The sequence below is a fragment of the Pteropus vampyrus genome, unplaced genomic scaffold (assembly GCF_000151845.1).
Source record: "Pteropus vampyrus isolate Shadow unplaced genomic scaffold, Pvam_2.0 Scaffold19, whole genome shotgun sequence".
Lineage (NCBI taxonomy): Eukaryota > Metazoa > Chordata > Mammalia > Chiroptera > Pteropodidae > Pteropus > Pteropus vampyrus.
The window spans coordinates 14,899,917-14,924,096 of record NW_011888800.1 but is presented as its reverse complement, the minus strand read 5'-3'; the positions used below and the strand labels follow the sequence as shown (position 1 = coordinate 14,924,096).

The 24,180-nt window shown below is 39.0% G+C and overlaps 2 protein-coding genes across 5 annotated transcripts in view; both read right to left on the bottom strand.

Annotated features, from left to right (window-relative positions):
* The window catches only part of TMOD3 (tropomodulin 3), a 65,214-nt gene extending 59,095 nt beyond the window's left edge, over window positions 1-6,119 (bottom strand). For 2 of the 4 annotated variants that reach the window (XM_011355115.2, XM_011355117.2), the window contains exons 1-2: window positions 5,965-6,119; window positions 5,324-5,432 (exon numbers count right to left, since the gene is read on the bottom strand). The gene's annotated coding sequence lies outside the window, so the exon portion shown is untranslated. The remainder of the gene's footprint in view (window positions 1-5,323; window positions 5,433-5,964) is intronic. The other 2 variants (XM_011355114.2, XM_011355116.2) reach the window with 1 other exon arrangement.
* Window positions 6,120-19,799: 13,680 nt separating this feature from the next.
* Window positions 19,800-24,180, bottom strand: part of TMOD2 (tropomodulin 2) — a 29,009-nt gene continuing 24,628 nt past the window's right edge. The window contains exons 8-9 of the mRNA XM_011355113.2: window positions 22,915-23,059; window positions 19,800-21,024 (exon numbers count right to left, since the gene is read on the bottom strand). Of these exons, the coding sequence (XP_011353415.1) occupies window positions 20,990-21,024; window positions 22,915-23,059 (180 nt within the window). The 3' untranslated portion in view covers window positions 19,800-20,989. The remainder of the gene's footprint in view (window positions 21,025-22,914; window positions 23,060-24,180) is intronic.

Sequence of the window (24,180 nt, the reverse complement as noted above, 5' to 3'; positions counted from 1 at the left end):
GACATCAGAGTAAGCATGTTTGGGCATGAGCAACCTTAAGCCCCACTATCTGGGACCACCCTTATCCCAGGCCTGTGAAGTACACAGCCTAAGCAACCACATAACAATGCCCCTTCCTCACAGATGTTTGGTACAGGGGTTTACCCCAACCCAAGCAAGACAGATCAAATCCAATTCTCCAAGGATCTGGAAAGCTGTGAAACAACACCTCAGTTGAGAGATCACATATCATTCAATCTGGAGAGAGCAATACAGCAAGCCAAAGTCACAATTAAGCTAGAAGCTAAGGGGAAAGCAGAAGCCAAGAGAAAGCCAGCCTACAAAGGAGAGAGTGGACCTGGGCTGGGGCTAGGGTGAAGGAAGGAGGCACTTGCCTCAGGTGCAAGATTTAAGAAGGCACCAAATAACTCAGTAATCGAGATAATGCTGTGATGCACACTATTTTAAAAAATCTAAATTAATGTCCTAGAATGCAGCAGAGGCACAGAAAGAAACTGAAGAGTCCATGCAAGCCGCAGAAAAAGAAAGGACAGGGGATTTCCAAGCACTTAACTCTGAGTTCTAGCTGTAGTTCATTTCAGGGAGCTCTGTCACCTTACAGTAACAACCCCTACAACTGCCAGCCCTGCCTCCACCCCTTCTTGCAGGCTAGCTTAAGTGGGTTTGTGTTCCCTAAGACCTAAGACCCTTGACTAATACACTCTATTTAGGAAAATGAGGCATGCACATAGTTTTTTTTTTTAATCAAGGCGATATATAACTGACAAAAAGTTGTACTGCAGAGATCACTGTGGGTGGTCAGGGAAGGATAGATAGAGGGGGAAGGAGAAGTATATACTAAGCAAACAGATCAAAGTACATGGTAAAAGTGGGGAGGGAGCCAAGGAAAGGAGAGGAAGAAAAGTAAAGGAGAAGGAGTGACCTCATACAGCCTATATTATAACCAAAGAAGTAAATATAGTTCTATGCTTTTCTGTGTCCAGCCCTCAGATAATACTGTTTATTACACCTGATATACAATACCCCTCTCCCCGCTCTTCTCATGTTCAAATCCTTTCACATCTTTCAGGGACCACTTCAAACATTTCTTTGAATAGGTGTCCCTGGTGTCCTACTCAAAAGGAGATATAGGCCAGAACTAAGATTGTGGCAGTGGAAAAAGCAAGGAAGAAAAGAGGATATGGCAGGAGGGAATGCTGAAGGACTGGGTGCAGTGACAAGCCCTATTCTCTGGTGGGGAGCAAACCATACCCAGAAATTCACTCGAGGTGTTATCCAATGTCATAGAGCAGGTCGTGAGATGTTTTACAAGGAGTAATAATGGGGGCTCAAGAAATGTGGCAAAAGAGAGGCAAGTGCAGAGGGTGTACTAATGACTAACAGAAGGGCCAAGCTGCACCACAGGCCTTACAGAGGTGAAACTGTGCAAATCTATTCTGGCCTATTTCTGTGTATGGTTCTGTGATTTTCTCTAAGAAACTGTAAATCTTGAGGACAAACAGCAGGAAAACATGGTAGGAGGGATGTGGATAGAGGGACTGGGAGACTTTGACTTTCAAATAATCACATAATCAACATTTCCCAATTGAATCAAGATTCCTTACCCACTGCTGCATCCCCATTCCACCTCTACCCACCTGCCAAGCAGGTCTAGAACCCTAGTGGCCATATTAAAGAGAAAACAAAGGGGAAGGGGGGGGAGGGTGGGACAAAAGGAAAAGAGCAAAGAGCAGTTATTTAAGAATATGAAATTGAATCCACCATGAACAAAAAATCTTGGGGTAAGGGCTGCCTGAATACATGCCAGACTTACATGTATACATTTGAGAGGCCTCCTCTCTTTTCACTAGTATGTATATTAAGGAAACATTACTTAACAACTCATTAAAATGATAATACCACACTCAGGAAACCAAAATATTTTGTTGGTTATATTTTTCCACGTGCAAATCCCCTACTTTATAACTGATTAATATCCTGCTCAAAGGGACTGCTATGCAATAGGCTATATGCAAATATATATATTTATGTATACACACACACACACACATCAGACAATTCCTCTATGAATTGTTTTAAACACCAGAATACACTTTGAATAAATTTAACTTGCCATTACACTCATCCCTCTCAGCCCTCATTTCCTCCTTTTACCATATTTTCATCCACTTTCTCATACACACTTTAAGAACTGTGTTCACTTGTACATACTTGCAGTGATATCAGTGCTTAGATATGCCCAGATATGAAACTCTTAAATTATAAAGGGTTATCTCTGTGCATCAGTTACCTTATTTCGTAAGTTTGTCTTGGTGTGTTTGTGTTCCCTCTTTAGTGAGTAGGTGTAGGTGTTTAGCATTTGTACCGGAGAGAGTAATATCTTTACAGGTCAAAAAGTGTGCACACCTGTGGAGGACCTTTGCCTGTATTTCAGTAATTCTCAAAATGAACTGAGTATTAGGGCAAAAGAAGACGGTCACAAAAGACTACATATTGTATGGTTTCATTTATAGGAAATGTCCAAAATAGGCAAGTTAAAATCATAACAAGGTACCATTTTACATCTTCTAGTGTGGCTAAAATAAAAAAAGCTGACAATACTAAAAATTAGTGACATTAAAAATGTGGAGCAAATGGAACTCAGATATAACCACTTTGGAGAACGGGCAGTTTTTTTAATAAAGTTAAACATACATCTACCCTATGACTCAGTGATTCCACTTCTAGGTATTTATCAAGAGAAATAAAAATATATACTCACAAGAGATGTGTAATAAAAGACTGTTCATAACAACCTTATTCATAATAGCCCAACTTGGAAATAACCCAAATATCCATCAAGAGGAAAAGAGATCATACAATAGGATATTATTCAGTAATAAAAAGAAACACTGATACATAAAACAACACATAGGAACCTCAAAAACATTGCTACTATAAATAATCTAATGAATTAACAGACATATATAAGTAGATAGATATAAGTATACATGTTTATGTTTAATTTTTCATAAATAGCAAATTGAGCTTGATTCTTCAGGATTTCAATATGTACCTAATGGACTGTGATAGGTCCAGTAGAATTTTGTTTTCTATACCATTTTCCTCTCAATATTATTTTATAGTTGTAATTTTAGAGGAGCTGAAATAAAACTAATAAGACATATAAATCAAATGTCAGCAAGGAAGGTGGATGACAGGAGGACAACAGTGCTTTTATCACTATGATAGCCTAGATAATAATGCTCTCCTCAACTACTTTAATTAAGAGAGAACTCACACATTTAAATTTATGGGGAACTGAAAAGCACGAAAATAGTCTGCCAGTTAATTTGATCTTTAAAAGTTGATAACACAGCCTAAATAACAATAGCAGTGTACATCAGACTGACACCTGAAAACCAACTGGGCCCTTATCTCCTACTGTTTTACAGGATCCTCCTGTCTACCTCTTCCTTTTTCCCTTCTCTCTGTCAGTCTCTATCCAGGTATATTTTTACCCCCACTACCTCTTACCCTCCCTGAGATCTAAATGATTTTCATATACTGAGCTCACCCTGGGTTCCAAATAAAATATTCTATTGTAGATATGGCACATACACTCAAACAGTACAAAGAGTATATAGCCTGAGGGGACAGAGATGACCAGTGAGTGGAAAAAAGATGACTTCATTTGTTTCCCATCCCACAACTGTAAAAGATCTCTCCCTCTGAACTCCTACCACTTTTATTCACTCTCTACATATGGCTCTTTACAGTATTCTGCACTATAAGTAAGTCCACATGCCTAATCTCAAAGAGAGTAAATTCTCAGAAAAAAAATCATGTCTTAACGTCTGTATTCACCACCAGCCTAAGACAGTGTGCAGGATAGGGTAAAACACATGTTGAATTAGTGAATTACTGAATTAATGAGCACGAAAATAGTTGAGGTGGAAGAGGACGAGAGAGGAAAAAACACTGAGAGGATTCAGTAAAGAGAAAAGAGGAGGGTAGGAGAGAGAGGAGAAAAAAGAACAGAAAAAAACTTATCGTGAAAGCAATTATTTTTGTTAGAGTGAACAGAATTATTTTTTTAAATTGAGAGTGGAAAAAAGCCATTGCTGTCAATATCACAGCTATCACTACAGGTCTTTAAATTGTCATTGTGAACACCTTTAGAACATCTCCCAACCCTTGCTATTCAGCATGGTCTCTGGCAGTAACTACGGCATTTCCTGTCTGACATCCTAGGGCCCCATTTCAAACCTACAGATCCTGGATAATTTATGCATGTTAAAGTTTGAGAAGTACCTCCCCCTACACCATTCAAGTCCTTTCTCTTGTACAAGCGTGTTTTATTTACACGGACCAGTAGCTAAGACTTGGAAAAAATCTCTGATTAGAGTGAAACTGATCATTATAAAGGGATTTGACCTGTACACATTTAACCTTAGATGAAGTTAATTACTGAGCAATTTAGCCTGAAGGGTATATCACAGAACTTTGAAATTAGTCATAAAAATATGATGGAAGGAAACTGAGCAATAGGTCAGTAACATCCTCCAAAACTCACTTTTGTTCCTTCATGCCTAGCACAGAGCTTGGAATGACACATGTGGCCAATGTTTCCTGAATGAATAAAATAAATGAATTTTTTAAAATCAGAGATATTTAGGGCTGGAATAACCTTAGAGTCATCTGGTCCAACAACCTCATTTTAAGAGTATAGCCTGGGGCGGGGGGACAGAGATGAGCAAACTAGAAATCCTAAGAGGTTAAAAAGTAAGCAGATTGAAATAGAATATACCGAAATCTAACATTTTCATTCCCTTTTTGTTCCTTGCATAGGAATGTGTGAGAAAGGGGATTCTAAGTATAATAAAATGATTGAGGGCTCTTAAGAAGTGATAAGGTAAAAAAGTACCTAGGACTATAGGAAGAAGAAACCAGCAAAGATAAATGAGGCTGGACAAAACTATTTTCCTAAGCCTAATATTTTTTTGACAGGCCAATTAATTAATCAAGTTAATCTGCCGAAATTAACGCGAAGATTTCTCAGAAAAAGAAACATGACCTGAATGAAAATGTTACAAACCAAGGGAGAATTCACACAACTAATTTAAATCTCCACAGGCTTATTTCCTGTTCAAGTATGACCTCCTGGGCTAAGTTTTACTGCAGTGTTCATTACGACTTTTGGTTTTAAGAAGAGCCAAGGGCAAGTTGGAAATGCGATTCTTAACTAAACATCAGACCAATAAAAAAAAAAAAAAAAAAAAAAACCCTGCGGCTGTTTCCCATTTGTTTATAATCAGAACTCAGGCTTGCAGAGGAAACATACCAACCTCCGTAGGCAAAAATATAACGACCCAGTCACGTCCTCAACAGAAACCAATGCACGAGCTTCACAGCCGGATCCAGCTGTGCTGCACAGGAGCCAGGAATTTATTCTAAGATAGAACAGAGCAAAACGGCGAATGCAAGACAAGCTAGATTTCGATGAAAAAAAAAAAAAAAAGGGTGTGCCCTAAGGGTTCCTCCCCCCCCCAACTTTCAACAAGCAGAAAGAAGCTGTTGAAGGAGTATTGGTGATAAAACCCTTTTAAGATGACTACGCCTGAGTGGAGTGGAAGGGGCGGGTAGAAAGAGCGAGCTCGCACTGCTGCGGCCGGCGCGGGCTGCGGCGGGGGGGGAAAGGGCCAGTCCCGAACTTGGGGAGGCCCAGCCCCCGAGTGATTCATCAACAACTCGGGGTTCGCGCGCCTCTACCGCGGGCGACGCCCAGCGCGCCCCACGGCACCTACCGGGCCCGTTCTCCCCAAGGCGGCCCCTAGCGTCCCCCCGCTCTCCTAAAGGGAGTCGTAGGGAAGGAGCCTGGGGCCAGCAGCTGGAAGGGTGCAGCCTCTCCCTCCCCAGCCACCATGGCCGGTGTTACTCTCTGCCCGCACACGGACTTCCTGGAAAGCACCGGGCTGGACTTACCTGACTGCTGCCCGCTGGGACCACCGACTCCTTCAGAGACCCGCGGGTACTGCCTGTCGCTCGGTTCCCAGCGCCCGCCGGTCCGCCTGTGTCTGCCTCCCAGGGAGTTGCGGATCCGCACGCCAACAGCTCCCCCAACTAAACCGCGCCGTCGGTGCGGCCGGTTTCCCTTCTCCACCCAAGCGCCTGCGCACTCCCAGGTCGCAGGGTATCCTGGGAGTTGTAGTTCGAGCACGGAGGGCAAAGCTCAGCATAGACCCTGGTCTTTACAACCTGCAAGAAGTTCGAAGACGCTACGGATACCAAGCCTTACTTCATCCTAGGACAACGCTTTCCATTTGTGGAAATATTTTACCTCGACCCTCTGTGAGCTATCAGCAGCAGCTAGAGGCTTTTTGGCATAGATTTTCTCTTTACTTTGACTTTTACTAAAGAGATCTATAAGGCAGAGTTTGTATTGTATGTTCCCTTGGTAGCTAATACGAAGACATGAATGACATCGAGTCCTTTAAACTTATCATGAAAAACTAATAGAAAGGAAAACAAGTAAAGGCTAAGACACAGGAGGGGCATGTATCAGGCAGATGTCGTCTCAAGGGCGCAGTGACCCTAGTGATTTCCTTAGGGCTGCAACCAGGGATGATGTCGCGGCAATAGTCATTATATTCACCCTCAGTTTCGGCCCCATCTCCTCCTCGCATTCCAGCTTCAAGCTCTACACTAGGTTGTGGAGCTGGGCTAAGGTGGGAGGGCGCTGCTCAAAGGAGGGCACTGGGACAGATGGGTAGTTTGGAGGGGAGGCCTAAGAGAGTGGGAATACCTCAGAGAGCAGTTCATGGATGCCTTTTGTGCAGGTTGAGCTCTGAGGAGAGGGAACAGCGATGGCCTTCCATTCATTCATTTACTCACTCACTGGGAGTTTTTCTGAGGAGTAATGCTCAGTTTTGATAGACCTTCATTCAAAAATGCAGCCAGGAAGAGGACTGAAGTGCCACCGTAAGGTACATTCCAGCCACACTCAGTGTGGGAACCGACTGACTAATGGTTAAATCTCTCCCGGCATCTACTTCTTCCATTCAGAGCAGGGAGTATCCTAGGTAAACACCCTGGAATTTCATGCAACTGATCCCAGCAATGAAGGTAACTGATGATTTGGAGTTTTTAAGAAAAATCGTCCTAAATTGCAATATAATATCTCGTCCAATTCTCAAAATAACCCTACAAATAATATATTAGTATCTTCCATTTCTACAAATGGAAAAACTAAGACTCAGAAAATTAATTTCCACAAGGTCACACAGTGATTGGAGATCCAGAAATAAAGTACAGATATCCTGACTCAAATACTAGTGTGCTTTCCACTGATGATCAGACTGATGTGTCTTCTCAACCTCATCAAATTCTTTAAAGTAAAATGATCTGTGACCATGTCCAAGGTATATGAAAAAAATTCTTTAATGCAGTCCAGGGACATGGTACTCTGACTGGATAAAATTAATATCTGGGTTAATTTCATAGTTCTATTTTTCATTATAAGTTCATATGCAGGTATTCTGGCTTCCCAAGTCTCCTGTAAATTCCTGCTACACCTCTGGGCCATCGCTCAGAGAGAAACTGACAAAAGGGAGTTCTTGAACAAGCAAAGCAGAGGACAATGGCCGTCCAGATCTGCAGAGGGACTTTCCTCTGCAATGTGGTTCCTTTTGCTATGCTTTTTAGGCAGAAATGGCTTTCAATTCAGTGCCTGACTGATTTAATCTATACACTTCCTCCCCGACCTTCCAATATGGGGTGTTAGGCATATATTAAAAGTATTTTTTTTAGTTATTCATATTGTTTTTCCTAACAGATGTCTGAATCTTATTTTAGTTCCTTTTTTTTTTTCTGAAATAATGTGATTTGGTGCTGGATTTTCCCCTTTTTTCAGACAAATGTTATATTGTAATTATAAGGCTTACAAACATGAATCTCCTAAATCCATGTACATTCAGTATTACACACGGGCCCAGAGGTGGTAAGAATAACATCCTAGTATCTGATACAACTGTATAAAATAGAACCTTCCTCAGTGCTTTCACTCTTTCTACAGTCTATTCTATATCAGGAGCCAGGATGATCTTTTTAGAACAAATCAGATCAATTCACCCTCCTGCTCCAAACCACTTATGGCTTCCCATCACATTTCAAATAATATCCCAAGTTACCCCTACAAGACCATACATGACTATTTTATTTCTTAACGTACTCTCTCACTCTGCTCCAGTCACACTGGCCTTCTTGAGATTTCTCAATCCTACCAAGTATACTCCTGCCTCAGTCCTGCCAAGTATATGGAGGAATGCTTTTCCTCCCAAATACTCATGGTTCGTGCCTTCATCTGAATGATGGTTCTGCTCAAAGGCCTTCTATGAAAGGCCTTCTATGATCACCTTACCTTGGCTTTCTCCCTTTTTCTTACCTTTTGGGCTTTGCAGCACTTGTCACTACCTAATATCATCTGCTAGTGTAAGCTCAAAAAGGACTTTGTGTTGTTTCCCTCTTTACTCCTAGCATCTGCAAATAAATATTTGGAAATAAACGAATATTGAATCCATCCCTCCCCCTCTTGTTCTCACTTTGGGACACAGAACCAGAGGGTTTGCCAGTGACTTGATGCAGATATAAACACCAGCTGTGAGAAGATTGGCTCCATAGGACAAGACCCAGTGAAACTCATCTTAAAATGGAGACAGAGCCTTCTTTTTAAAGGACTATACTTTGTGGGTTGCCATTTTTTAATTATAGTTAGAAAAACACAATTCTTGAAGAGGAAAAAAAAAAAGAGAGAAACCTGAATATTATATTTACACAAATAAGCGAAAAGGTAAATTTACTAAATGCCTGTGGTAGATTGGAATATTGTTCCAAATATTTGCTCTCCTCTAGAGGAAAAGACAGCTCTTCCCACTGCCATGTGACTTGCAGTGCCTCCCCATAGATATTTTTCAGGCTTGGTTGTAATCTGGTAATGGGTTTTTCCTTTTTTCTTCACACAAATGTCATATTGTCAAATCACAAATGTCAAATCACAAATCTTAGAAACATGAAAAGGCAGCCAATGAAATGTGAGTGGAAGTGACAATATGACAGTTCTGAGTGAAAGCTTTCAAGAGTCATTGTTATTTCCCTCTTATGAGCTTACTCTCTCCCTCCAAGAGAATGGCATGTCCCAAATAGAGGATGGTCCTTCTGCCTGGGTCCCAGAATGAGAAGTCACATGGGTCAGACCCTCAGCCAAACACAGGTGCTGACATGTAATGTGAGCAGGAAGTCAACCGAGATTTAGGTTTGTTTTGGCTATAGACTGACCTAGCAAAAGCTGACTACTGCGATGTCTATTCAGTGAAAGGTGATCCTCTGAAATAGAAGTAGTATGGCACCCCTCCCCCACCATACAGTTAATCTCACTTCAAGTAATGGAAAACAGTTTAAATTCAACATACTATAGAGGATAAATATGAGGCTGTTAGGTAAAATATTTGAATAAGGGGCTGAGTACAGTTCCTGTTAGTTTTCAGGGCTGGGTTAGAATGAAAGTGATTGATAAAATGACACTGGAACTCTACTTAATGTACTACAAGCCCTAATTATTGTTACCTTTAAATTTCCAGGCAGAGGAACTCATAAAGATGTCACACTGAATCATCATATACAAATTAATGCCAGCAGCAGTTTTCTTATTATAAAATGGTTTTTTAAGGAAATTATTTCCTTTCTATATTTAAGTATTTTTTAAAATGTATTTTATAGGGTTGCTGAGAAAACTTAAGTTAAAGACATAAATTTGAAATTCAAAGGTAAGGGATTTCATTCTGGGAGCTTGGAGTTGGTTAAAGCAGTGGGAGGTAGGCATCAGAGAAGATAAACACCATGGCTAGGGCATATCATTTTATAGAAAGGATTCAAGCAAACTCTTTGGCTTGAAATGTCCTTCCCTACCACCCCATCTCTGCCTGTTAGAAGCCTCATGTTTCATTGTCCATCTCAAATGCCTTTTTCTCACTCAAACATCCCTAATGCCATCAGCTGGAATTAATTTTGCTATGCCTCATATTTTCATACCTCATTATGCCTCCACTGGAGGTACAGTGAATACACATTTCAGCCAAATGCCAAAGGGCTGAAAATTTAAATTTTCACTGAAGTCAAGGTTGCTGAAAAATATCACTTTCAGATAGTAAACTTCTAGGATACACAAAAAACCCTAAAGTTTTATGCCAACATTTAAATTATTTTAATATTCTTATTTAAAACATTAGTGCTAAAATTATAAAGTTTAACATATTAACGATATATACAAATATAGAAACAAAATTTTCCAGCACTATCAGCTGTTAGAGTTTCCTACAGTGGCTATTGAGAGTGAAATTTCAGCTGAGGTGAGCAGATGAACAAGATCCACGTCTTAAATGGAATTAAATAAGAATTAAATTCTGGTTTTAACTTATAAATGCTAGGTACACTAAACATTTCTACAAAGAGCAGAGTTATGATGAAATCTCTATGTATCCTTCCTTGTATTATTTAAATTTTTATAAATATGTATTGACTAAAAAGTTCTCCCTAAGTTATCTAGCTAATACAGTCTTTATATTTGTAGTAACTGTCAACCTATTTCCCTATTTAGCTGCTTGAAAGTTCTTAATCACTTTTAATTATTTGAGTTGACTTTTTATTTTGAATTGATTTTGCACATAAAATAAACCTTTAACAACCAGTACCTACTATAGCATTTTACTTATCCAATAACTAATATACATTTATACTTTGATAGAATTTCAACAAATAAATCAGAGATTTTTCACTCAGGTTACATTTAAATGCCTGACCATATCTGAAAATGAATATTCGTATTATAATAACAAGACTAAATTATATCTTTCTTTCTTATCAGTGATACTGTTGACTGATATAAGAATAACCTTTATACCCACATAAATATCAACCATGCCAAAGTTCAAAGATGATGGAAATAATATTGAAGTAGGCATTCTAAAAGATTAAGGCACAAAGCCGAGGCCAAACACCAGATTTTTGACCGGATATCAAGACTCTTTGTCTGATGTCACTTAAGATAGTTAGCTTTTAGGCAGGGACATTCTACTTCTTATTCATAGTTAAGCTTTCAGACAACACCAAAATCTTTATCCACATGGTTGGCAGTTTTGTCATATTTTTCCCATTCTATCTTTTGTAGTTGATTTTTTGGATTAGATGTAGTCACCTGTATTGTTACTTCTATTATATTTTTATCTGAGTAGATCCAGGCTTACATTTTGGCCTGTCCATATATATATACACACACACACATACATACATACATATATATGTGCATGTGTGTGTGTGTGTGTGTGTGTATATATATATATATATATATATATTTTTATATATATTTCCCCCCTCTTTAATTCCCTCCCCACCCATATCCACCCCTGACCTATGGATGTTGCCGTCTCCCCTTAAGAACTGGATCTCTGAAGGTAGGGCATCTCCTCCTACGCACTCACGGCACGCACCTGGGGCCTGGCGCACCCGAGGTATGGTCCATGGTTCCACCTGGGGTGCAAACCCAGGACCTTCTGTGTGTAAAGCAGATGTGCTAACCACTACACTATGGAGCCACCCCCTGTCCAGATATTTTTGAACCTGTCAGAGTATTCCTTGTTCCACTCAGTGCTCATTAGCTAGAGACTCAGTTGGTATTTTATCAGTATCACATCCAAATTATTGGTAAACTGTTGACTGAGATACTTCATGGAAAGAGACTTATGGTGGCTAAGCTCTCCTAGTTAAAATTTTTCCCTGCATCAGCATTTACTTACGATCAAGAGTCAGAAAAGACTTTTAACCAGTTTTTTAACTAGTGAGCCACACCGTTATGCAGTCCACATTTCCCAAGGATGTTGTGAGAATTTGTCAAATGTCTTGCTAAAATCCAAATACAGTGGGTTCTTTGAACCAAACTCTCATTTCCTATCGTTTATCATAAGCAAATCTGTGCTGCCTCCTAGAGATCACTATTTCACTTCTAAGTGTTTATAAATCACTAAAGTGGGTAATATGCTTTTCTAAAATTTTGCTCGTGGTTGATCAGTTCAGTGATCTAGAATTTGGAAAATCTCCTCCATCCACACACCTTTTGAATCATGTACCTGCCTGATTTTCCTATATCACCTCCCTTGGGTTTGTTGGGCTCAAAGCATTGCTCAATCTCATTCAAGCACAAATATGTCTAGTCCCTGCTGAGGTCCTGTGACATGTGAGACACTTGCTAGAGGCTGTGAGCATCTGGTCATGTTTCCTGAGTGGTGGGTCAGTGAAATGGGTTGGTAGCTGGGGCAGAGAGGGTGTGGGGTACCACTTCGTATAGCATAGAGAAAGGCTGAATGATCAAACTGAGAGGGGGTTGTCCATAGCAGAGTCAAGTCTAACACACAACAGACACAAGCCAGGCTGCCAAATCCAAAGGAGGGTACCCAGAAAGCATAACAAATACAAACACGTTGAGATATCAGGGAAGCCATGAGAAGCAGAGCTGAATGAGAGGGAGTAACTCCTGAGTCAGCTCTTTCTTGTTTCTATTCGCCTCTTGGAGTGACAGGGGAGGGCCTGTCTGCCAGAAGGGAATGAACAGGTGAAACAAAAAATGAGTAATATTCAGTCCTACTTAAATTCCCGACATTGTCAGCATAAAATGGAGAACTTTGTTGGCATTAAAATACATGATGTTTATTTAGGTTAGAATTTAGGATAGTAATACCTAAGTGCCTTCTATGTGTCAGGCACTTTTCTAAGTGCTTTACACATTAATCCTCATAATAGTACCACTCTGAAGTATGATTATGATTTCTATTTTACAGATGATGAAATCGGGGCTAGGTAATTTACAGAAATTCATACAATAGGAGATTTGAACTAGGCAAGAATGACACTAAAGGGCACGCTTGTAACTCCTATTCATTACTGCCCCATAGACTGAAAAAGCAAATCTTTTTAACACAATAATTACTGTACTTCCTTGTCCATGAGGTGTGAAACAGGAAATACAGAAATTACAATAGGCCTTATATGCTTCTTTTTGGACTTCATCATCAGTCTTAGTGACAAAGAATTAGGCAGAGTTCAGTAGAAGGGCAGGAAGAACAGGTTTTGTTTTCCACGGCAAAATTTTACAATATAACTTTATGATTTTTACTGTCCCATATTATATATCCCAGCATATCTTTTAAAAAAGCAAATCCTAAATTAATATAAAAAATTCAAGGTAAAACATTTATCTGGGTTATCTGTATTCTTACTACCATTCATTCTAATAAGTTTTAACTGTTTAGCTGAATGTGTGCATTTTTATTTTAATAAGTTCTTATTTCTTCCTCTGGCTACTTTGGGTGGTCTGTCTACTTTTTAGCTTCTTAATAAGGGTACATTATAGGAAAACATGGTGCCAACCACTTATTTTAAAGAGACAATGTGTCTAAAAATTAGGCAGATTAAATCAGTCTTTACTTTCATTTTAAAAGTTTATTCATTCCTAATGTTCTGTATACATTTTCACTTGGAAATGTGATTCCATACAGAAATGAATAGATTATATCTTTCAAAACAAAAAGATCTTGATTAATTAAAACAGTATACATTTACCTTAGCATTAAGTCCGGCTGGCTAATCACAAAGGGTCAAACATTGCAACTACTTGTGCGACTGGGATCAGGGTAAAAGAACTTCACGCTTTATACATTTTGCTTTATCACACTTTAATTCCCACACGATCTTCAATTTCACATTTAAAAGGCAAATTAGTCTTTCATTTTCTAATGAACATAATAAATGTCTACCTTTGATTGAAAAGTTTCAAAATTAAAAAATGAAACAATGTGGATTTTTCAATAACCACTTAGCCAAATAAATGTTGCCAATATAAGTTTAAACAGTTTACAAAGTATTATTTCTTTTGTTCTCTTCAAAACAATACAGATATACATAAGGTCACACATTACAGGCACCTAAACTGGTAAAATATTACAGATTGGTGGCATGCAAGTATTTTACATTTTTAAATGCAATGAAAAATGGTTATTTGTTTCCCTTGGATAGATGAAACAGTTAAGATAAAGGTTTAATTAAAATATAAATATTATTCCATGAATATAGTGAGTTGTAATTTTTTTTTTTTTTTGAAAAAACCCAAATGGCAAAGATAAAATTTTAGGTCAGAACAATTTCTTTCTTAACTAAAGACTGTCACTGGCAATGATTGGTAGTAAAATAACATTTCCTCTAATAGCACATTTTCTATCCATCTCATTTCATCATATGGCCAATTCCTATCTATCCACATTTAGATTATCCATGGGAAATTTTTAATCCTGGGCCAAGTTCTCTCAATTACACAGTGTAGTTCTGATTGGCTTCTCTGTTATCCAGTCAATCATGTGCTCAGAACCACACACACACACACACACACATATACACACACACACGCACACACACACACACACACACACACACAATTTAAATAAAAGTCTATGAAAAACATGCTGTGTTTACTGTGCTCAGTTTCCTTCTTTGCATTTCCCCTTTTCCTCCACCAATTTTGAGGGGAAGATATTATATATTTTAAATTGCCTTTCAGAAAAGGCTCTTCTTCCAGAACTATTCTGAAGACAGTAGAAACTGCTGGAGAGGAACAGAACTGTGGACTGTTCAGACCTCTTCCTCTGAACAAAGCCTTCTGAAGAGAGATGGAACTGCAATGGAGGCATTACTCACCCATGTTCAGAGGCAATGGAAACATTTTAGAATCACAGGAGCTGGAAGGGGCCTTAGAGAGCATCTAATCCAATCACTTCATTTTACAGATAAAATGAAGACAAGATAGATGAAAAGACTTGCCCGAAGTCACACAGCTGACATCCAATTCAGCACAATTTTTTAAAAATATCACATGGTGACAAATGGAGCACGATTCTTGTGGGGCTGGAGGACAATTCAAGCAACATTTTTGAAGCACCTATTTTGCGCAAGGCACCTTACCAGATGTTACTGAAGGTACAAAGATCGATGAGACAGTGCTTATGAAAGTCCTGTGAGGTCATGTTTCAATATCTTTCTTGGCAGAAAATCACACAGACCAGGGCTAAGGTTGCTGGTGATAATTAGGTAGCTGCTGCCCAGGAGAGCTGATCTCACAAGTGACACTCTTCCTTTCACTATCAGAGCTCGAGCCTGTTATAGCTGTTGGAGCCATAAAGACAGTTTTCTCTCCTAGGCCTTCATTCACGCCTCAAGTCATAGTCTCACCCTGAGTGGTGACAGAGCTGACAGAAGGGCAGCAGTGCCCCAAATCCTCCCTTCAATTCTTAATCACCGTTTGCTTCCCCTTTATGTCCAGCATTAGGCTCTCTGCAAGAGTCCTGACCATGTCCCAAGGAATGTCAGAGTGACCCAGAGAAACACCCTACCACACACATCACTGGTATATAACACCCACTGCTCCCATCAACCACCTCTCCTGCCTCTATGTAGAAAGTAAAGTGATACCAGTCCCCTACATCACACTCACGCTTCAATTCCCCATACTCAAAAAAATGTCAAGATGTAATTGTTAGTCAGAAGAAGGGAAAACAGATTCAAGAGGCAGTGGAAAACATTAGTGACTAGATATAAAAATGATCTCCTACTTTTGTATAGCCCTTTCAAGTGTAGTATTTTCATCCCATTATCTGATTCTGTTCTTACCACAACTCTGTGAGGTAGTTAGTGAAGATATTATTCCCATTATAATATAGCTGAAAAACCTTAGGCTTGAGAGACTAAGTGGCCTGCCCCAGAGTCACCCAGCTAAGGAAGTTGGAGCCAAGTGTCCAGGTTTCTTGACTCTGAATCCAGTGCTCTTCCCCCTATATAGTCTATAATTGGCAGGCAATTGAATGAATTGCCCATGATCATACACCTGCTAAGTGTTGGTGATGGGATTAGGAGTCAAGAGCCAATGTGCTCAGAATGACTACCGTGGAAGATATCAGAGAAAAGTCTAGTGTCACTCACCCTCCTCCAAGTCAATGATGCATTACAAAACTGGGATAACCTCTGGTACATGCACAGCCTTCCTAGAACAGTACCTTGGACCTCCTCCTCCATCTATCTACCGAATGTTCAATCATTGCTCTTATGGGCAGATGGGAAAGAGGTAAGCTCAGCAGAGCTTACGTCTGCCCTTAAGTAAATTAAAACCTTTAATTTCTATCTTCCTTCCCCACCTCACTCAGCCTCTTCACTTTACTAAACTCTTGAACCACAAAATGAAATCCAATCTGATTTAGAGTTGGCAGCAAGAAAACAGCGAATCCATCCTGAGTTCTACGTACTTTTCTCTCTCTAGCTTGTTACCGGAAGGCATGGCCATGTGATTTCCATCCAGAGTTTTCAGCCCAAAGCTTCCAGTCATTCCCACACCTTTCCTTCACATGTGTTTCAATCCTTTAGCTTTGGTGAGGGGTGGGAGATTTGAAATGAGGAGCAAAAAGAAAAAACTGCTCCTGGAAGGCAAAGCTTAAACATTTCATCCTAGTTCTTGGCTCATTGAAATGAAAGTAGCTATTACATTATTAGTGTGAGAGGAAAGAGGCTTCAGGATCATGTCTAAAAACCCAATTCCAGAAAAAAATTCCACTGCATACAGGTGACATACCACAGAACCCAGTATTCGCAACTTACTGCCCCTACCTATTTTTGCTGATGCTTGCACTAAAGATGGTATCCGTTTTGCAAAAAGGCACTCTACCCTCCAAATCCAGAAACACGTACCAAATGATATCAATCTAGAGTTGTTTTACTTCCTCTGTCTTCTTCAGTGTCTAGGAGAGAGCTAATTACAGCACATCCATGAAAAAAGGAGCTATCTACCAACTCCTTTGTAAATTTAAAGGGCTATCTTACACTTAAAGCATGCTGATGCTTAATGCCGGTTTCAGGTTTGAGCATCTGAAACATTCTCATGGCAGTTATTCAGAGCACACTGGTTTCTCTGATGCTGGTGCCCTGCCAGGGGCAATAATTCTGTCTGGAAGAGAAGCTGCTGTTGTTCCTATCTGGTGTGCCAGGCTTCCCTTAGGGAAATTGTTTTGAAGAGTATAGGCATTGGGATGATTTCTGAGTTTTGCAATGAAGATGGGCTTTTATTGTACAATGAACTACATGCTCTAAGATGGGTGAGCTCCATGTGCCTCCAGGTTAGTGATTCTCTACCTAACCCAGGCCCAAAGCAACTCTGAGAGGGATAAGGGAAAAGTGACTGGGAGAAGCATCTCCCTTCAATTAGTTGTCCAGCTTTAGCCAAATAGCTTTTTGTAGTATTTGGTAATCTTTATATACAAAATATTTATATACAGTATATACCACACAGATGGAAAGAAGGGGCTGAATCATGAAAGAGCTTCTCTTTATGCACTTTAGGCATATGGAGAGATCTGGTACTAAAACAATGAAATGATTTCTAGGCTTTTAATATTTATTCTCTAAGGGTTATTGTCCATACATACTGTGAAATTTGATGATTGGTGACCTAAACTGCAAATTCCAGGGAGTGATTTCACGTTAAGCTAGGCCTGCAGCAACTCTAAAAAGGATAAGGGACGTGGGCCTGAGGAGAAAGCATCTCCTTCCAATTAGTTGTCCAAATGTAGCCAAATATCTACTTAGATATTTAGATATTTGGTGATACACACACACACACACACACACACACACACAGACACGTACACACAATTTATTTACATTAGGCTGCACCAAGACGAAAGGAAAGGATTTAATCATATTGATGAGGATGCAACAGCTCCCATTACAATACACTTCTGTAAGGTGGGGAGATTGGTGCTGGACTAACTGATTGCCAGACTTTCAAAATTTCTCACTTAAAAGTCATCTTCCATACATGCTTTCAAATGAGCCTGCAAGTCCAGGAGAGCGATTTTACACTTAACATGGGCCTGTACAAATCTGAAAGGGGAAGAAGTGGTCCAGACAATCAGCTGTCCGGATGTTGCCAAAGATCTCAATATAATATGTGGCAAAATGAATACATATAAAAATATTTTATATATATTATGCCCCACCATGATGGATGGTAAGGGATTAATTATGCTCATGATCATGAAAGAGCTTCTACTTACACACTTTGGGCATATAGGGAGATGAAGTCCTAGGCTAGTTAAATGATAAAATGTAAGTTTATCTTCCAATAGTTATCTTTAATGTGTGAATACTCATGGAAATGTCACCTTTCGAGCTATTTTTAAAACACAGGTAATAATGAGATAAACTAATTGGCAATAAATATTTGATTTCATAGACTCTATTACATGTGACCCAACTATTGTACAAGCTGAAACAGTGCTCAATTTTGATAATATCCCATTATCTTGCTTTAATACTATCAAGAACTATAGCACAGTCATCATCAAATTCTGATTTTTTTTTTCTTGCTTTCTGTCAGGTTATGTCAGAAACTGCTTTAGCTCCCAGTCTACAGCACACTGAGGCTGCAGTGTACACTCTATAGGACCCAAGATTTCTTAGGGGGGTAGGTAAGAAAGAGAGTAAATGAGAAAAGAAAGGAAAAAGCTGAGGGGCATGCCAGGGATTCCACACAAGTATATCCAACAAATCTAAAGTGATAGGAGAGAGACATGGAAGAGAAATTCCTTCCCTTTGGCAACATGGTAACAAAGCATACCTATACAGAAAAACAAATGTTTCATTTTACTCAGTAATATGCTGATGAATGGTTATCAACGAGCAATTTAGGAGGAAAAATAGCCCTGATATGTAACACTTACTAATTTCCATTGTATAAATACTTCCACCATGGCCAATTTCAAACCACCACCAAGAAGTACCAAACTTCTGAGTTAGGGAGAACTACTGAGTTGGGAAGAGATGTAAATAGCATACCATTATATCGTATGTCTGCTATACAGACACAGTAGATGCAAATAGTCTGAAGAGAATAGAAAATAGCAAAATGTATTTTTGAGTACTACTTTTGTTTTTAATATAACTTATTTAATTGTAAGCACATGGCATTTAATTTTTAATAATGGCTGTGTTTAACAACCAGTTTGCATAATTCTTGAAAATTTAATCATCAGTAAGCCCGTATTAGTCAGCTCCAACATACCATACGTAAGAGGGTAAGAGAGAAGGAAAAATCAGAATGAAAACCACCAAATACTATTTACCATTTTTTTTGTATAGATAGGGAGATGTAGAAAAAACTAAAGGATCTTTAGGGTTTTCAAAATGTCAACATGTTCTGTTCATTATCACCACAAAAAATCTAAAATATTCTTAAGAAAATGAGATGTTTCAAAGGATTTTAGAAATACAGATGTGAGTACTTATGAAGGTAAATGTCCAATTTTATAAAGGCTATCTATCCTAAACAGTTTCAATGTGCTTTACAAGCTAACTAGAATAATATATGAATTATTTTACCATTAACTTGTTTTACTGCTATCAAGCAAAACTCAGGAACACTCAATTACTAAACAAATTCTGGATTGGGCCCACCTTCTGCAAGAGTCAGCAATCTCTTTAGCTCCAGATGTTATCAGCACAAGGGATGTCACCTTTACAATGCTCAGAATTAGAGAGAAAAGAAAAAAAGAGAATGAATTGGAAGGAAGGGAGGCTCCGGAGAAGAGAGTAAGAGATGGAGACATAAAGCTACCTGTCAGAGTGCCAATTATCGCCTTGAGCACTAACAGTTATCAAAGACGTGAGCTTGAGCCAAAGGCTGCAGTCAGCAGTCACTTGTTTCTTTATTTTAGCATTGCACGGTTGTACTGCTAAATTAAGATTGATGCATAGTACCATGTAATCATCTCAGTACTTTCACATGTCTAGTTCTGGAGAAGACAAACATCTGGATAAGTGATAATTCACATTTTTTCCTGATGTTTGCAAATGTCTGGATGGATCATGCCATGTAGACAAAAATCTGTATAATTAACTTCAATGTTCACATTTCATTCTGTGATCTTGTTATACTAAAGATAAAGCAATAAATGGTTCTAAAATTTGCCAAAATAATGCAATCGTGTTTATCAGACAGTCTTGACTAAGGTGCAATTATTGTTTTACTTAGGAGTGTACTGTTTTAAAAGCTTCTCTCTTACTAAAATTTAAAAATTTCCCATTGTGCCTAGTAAACTTTAAAACAGCTTTGTAAAAAGTTATCCATCAGAGTCATGTTAAAGATTAAATCTATGTTGAATAATAAGTAAAGGTTGGTGTGCTAATTCATTTTATTACTTCTAAGTCTGGCTTGAAGCTATTTTTGTGGGTTAATAAACACTTTATACTTATTTGCTAGGACTGTGTTAAAGTATCATATAATGTCTTGCTTTTATGAAGATGATACCACTGATTGCTGATCAGTAAGGCATATGCACTTAGTGATATTTCCAGAACTAAGAGAGAATTTGTTCTAAGTTGGTCACATTTTCTTACCCAGTGAAAGATTGGCAACACTAACTTCTTATGTGGTCAGTAGAACACTTCTGATGTATTTAGCCTAACTCAAAGCTGTGCATGTAAACAGAGATAGGCCTCTAACATAATCATAGTTACAAACACACTTAAATACTCAATTCCTTTCAGTGTTTAAAAAACAAATTCACGTAAGAAAGCAAGAAAAATCCAATATGGAAGCAGTTAAATCATTTTTGATTGTTGTCACCCACTAACATTTGCGTAAGTCTACTAATGCAAGTTACCAGATGTGCCCATGAGCAAATAAAACAACTGTATATATTAAAAAATCCAAGATAAATAAGTAGTGCTAAAAAAGGATAACAAATTATTAGTCATGTGGCTAACTGAAATGAATGACCTTTGATAAAATGGTCCCGATGAGGAAGGAGGAAAGTTTTCATTTGTTTTTAAATGGCTGCCATGGTGAAACTTCGTCTCTTGCTGTAGAAATTTACCTTCGGTCTGCTTCAACTCGCTTTTTACGAACTAGGTAAGAAAGAAGGAAAGGTTAAAAAGGCAAAGAGAAGGAATATTCCTTAAATTTCAGATAACATTAATCACACCGAATAGCAATCCCACACACTTGAGGATACAATTATCTTAAATTTCAACATTCAATTACCCATGGCAATAAGTGGAAATGAGAATAATCCAGTGTCTTGTGGGATTCACATTTAAATAAAGCTATGCCTGACAGCTGAGAATTTGTTAGAACTTTCCCATCTATGGAGTAAAAGGTCCAGAATAGATCCGCAAAATAGTGAACTTCTAAATATTTTCTTGGTCACCTATCCACAGCACATCTTTTCAGTTTGTGCAACTCAATCACCAACCAGCTTTAACTAACACCCCAGGATGACATTCGCAATCTATTAATTTTGATTATGGCTTCAAGACCAGGAAGATCCGCAACCATAAGTTCAAAGTTTCTAAACCTGTTTAAATAAAATATTCTAAGTATCAACCTTCAAGGAAGGTGTGATTCAGATGGCAAGCAAACTCAGAGACTGGTTCTTGGTATCAAAGAAGTTGCCCAGCTGCCCATTGTTTCTGCAGCCCTCTTCTCTCTTTCATCTCCCCAACTGCAGACTCTTCTGGCGGGTAAGGGAGGGCTCATCCAACCTTCCTAGATTTGGTGAAAATAGTGCCCTGGTTGTGGTCCTGCCCCAACTCTTCACTTTAAATAGCTCAGCCTACTCCTGCCTACTCTGCAGAAAATTTGACCAAAGCTGTTGCCCACAGCTGCTGCTCCTGGGTTTAAGATCGCCTCTCTGTTTACTTTAAACCTGTTGTTTTGCCTATTTTTCTGTGGTTTCCTTGCTGTTCAGCTGTAGGCCCCATGTGCTCTTCTTAGGCATCTTCTGATTACTGCCTCCTCCCTTCCCTAAAACCTTGTTTCCTGGCTTGCCTCACCCTTTGTGTCTCAAGGACAAGCACTGCCATATGCCTGGGTGCCATACACTGCACTTTGGCTGGGTCTCAGGGTCTTAGCTAAGCATGTGTGAGGAAGAAACTGGACACTAACCATTACCTGCTGCCTTCCGGTTATAGCCTTTAGCTTCTATCTTGTCCACTATCTGAATTCTCTCCATGGCCAGTACAATACTTGGTGGAACACCTTGCCCAGTTCCCCTGTCCAAAGTCAAGCATTCTGTCCCTGAACCTCAAACTGGGGACTGAGGCCTGCGAATGGCTGACTGCTTGCCAAGTGGACTGACTGCCTGCACCCGGCTGTCCTTTTGCCATGCTGCTTCAGGTGGCTGCCATGTCCTCAGACCAAGCTTTCCCAGTATGTCCCATTCTCCTGTGCTGTGGCTGACCACCTCATTCTGACAGGAGAAAGAAAAAAAAAAAAAAAAGCCAGATCCTCAGCAACAGTGGGCAGCAGGAAAGATTAAAGAGAGGCTTACTGAAAAAGCTACTTCTGAGTTACCTTTATAACATAGCTCCATTAGTTCATTTCACATGTAAATCACCAAAACATCAGACATATCCATATTTAAATCCAAGTACAAAAGCACAGTCAGGGATCAATCATAAGTGAACTAAGAATTTCCATGTCATTGTGTTCATCTTCTGGTGAGAGTGATTACATGAAAGAAGTAAGTAAAGGAGAAGCAAATACATAAAGGAAATCAAGCAAAAATCAAAGGCTGTCTAGAAAAAAGAACAAACAGTTCTTCTTGAGAGAATGCTACAATTAAACTTAAACACTGTGAAATCGATGAGGATTCCTATGACCATGTTAATAGTGTGCCTTTGATTAAGGGTTGACACTAAAGCCAGAGGAATGGTGAGCTGTTATATCTGAAGTGGAGAAATGAATGGTCACTGTGATCTTCTAATTACTAATGGCACATATTATGGCTGCATTACCCAGGTCATTATTCTTTGTGATGGCAGCTGCCACCCTTGTTCGTGGCCCTTGCTTGGTAAACTGATATCCAAACTTGAGGATCCTTGAATTCTCCTCCAGCATCTGAGCAATTTCCATCTCTACGGCTGTTCCCAACTGTTGTCTCTGGTTGCAGGTGCAGACACATAATAGGATGACCAAGAAGAAAGAGCAAACAGTTACTTGTGTGGGAAAGATGCATAGCTACTTGTTGGATAAAAAAAAGCAAACAAAGTGTCCAACTGAATGGGACAAAGTCTCTTGAGATATTTTCTCCCATGCAGTCATTTGCTTCTTGTCTAGAAGCAAAACCCAACAGATAGCCAAATCTGCTGGCATGTTTACCTGAAAAGATGAAATCAATTATTTACAAAGGAAACAATAATTCTAGATGTAAAATTAAAGCAAAACAATTATTTGGTGTTTCCAAAAATAATCAAAGATCATCAACTGATGGACCATTCTCTTTTGGTAGAGTCTCACTAGGAGATCCCTAAGAAGCTTTATTGTGGTTCAAACCATAGCCAGGTGAATTCTCAAAAACTAAGGGTTATTGGGCTACAGAAAAATCCCCAGGTTTTTTAAGTTTGTGAAAGGAGGTTTTTTGTTTGTTTTCTTTTGAGATACAGAATAATGAAAATATTAAAAGTAGAGTTTAAAAAAATGGCAGCATGTAAAAATAGGAATTTAAAATTGGGGTTAAGGGACATAGTATATATTTTCATAATATGTTCACTAAATTTTTTAAAGTAAAAAAGTACAGGCTTGTGCAGAAAAAGCAAACAAAAAAATTTATTTAGCAGTTACCTATCTATTCCATTAATATGCGTCACCAATTGTTCTTCTCATAGGGCACCTGATTAAATCATTACATATTTACTTCGAGCCCAGCTACAGCGACCTGCCCCAGTGGTGGCCTCTCAACAGGCCTTCCTTCTGGTGCAGCTGCCTGTTGCAACATGCTAAATTGATCTCAGTTGCCGGAACCGTCTGAGGAAACTGTCTTATAGATTATTTTACTTCAAACCCTTCATTAGACAGATCAGGAAACTGAGATTTACCTTTAATAGTCTTTGAGTCAATGAACAAAATTGTGGATGGAACTCAAGTTTTGACTCTGCATTTCCTCATTCTTGGCATAATGCAAAGAATTTTTCCAGGTGCTTTAGAACTTAATCCTCTCTCGTCACGAGAGAAGCCATTTCAGAGGCATATTGGGGGACTAAATTTGAAAAATTACACAAATC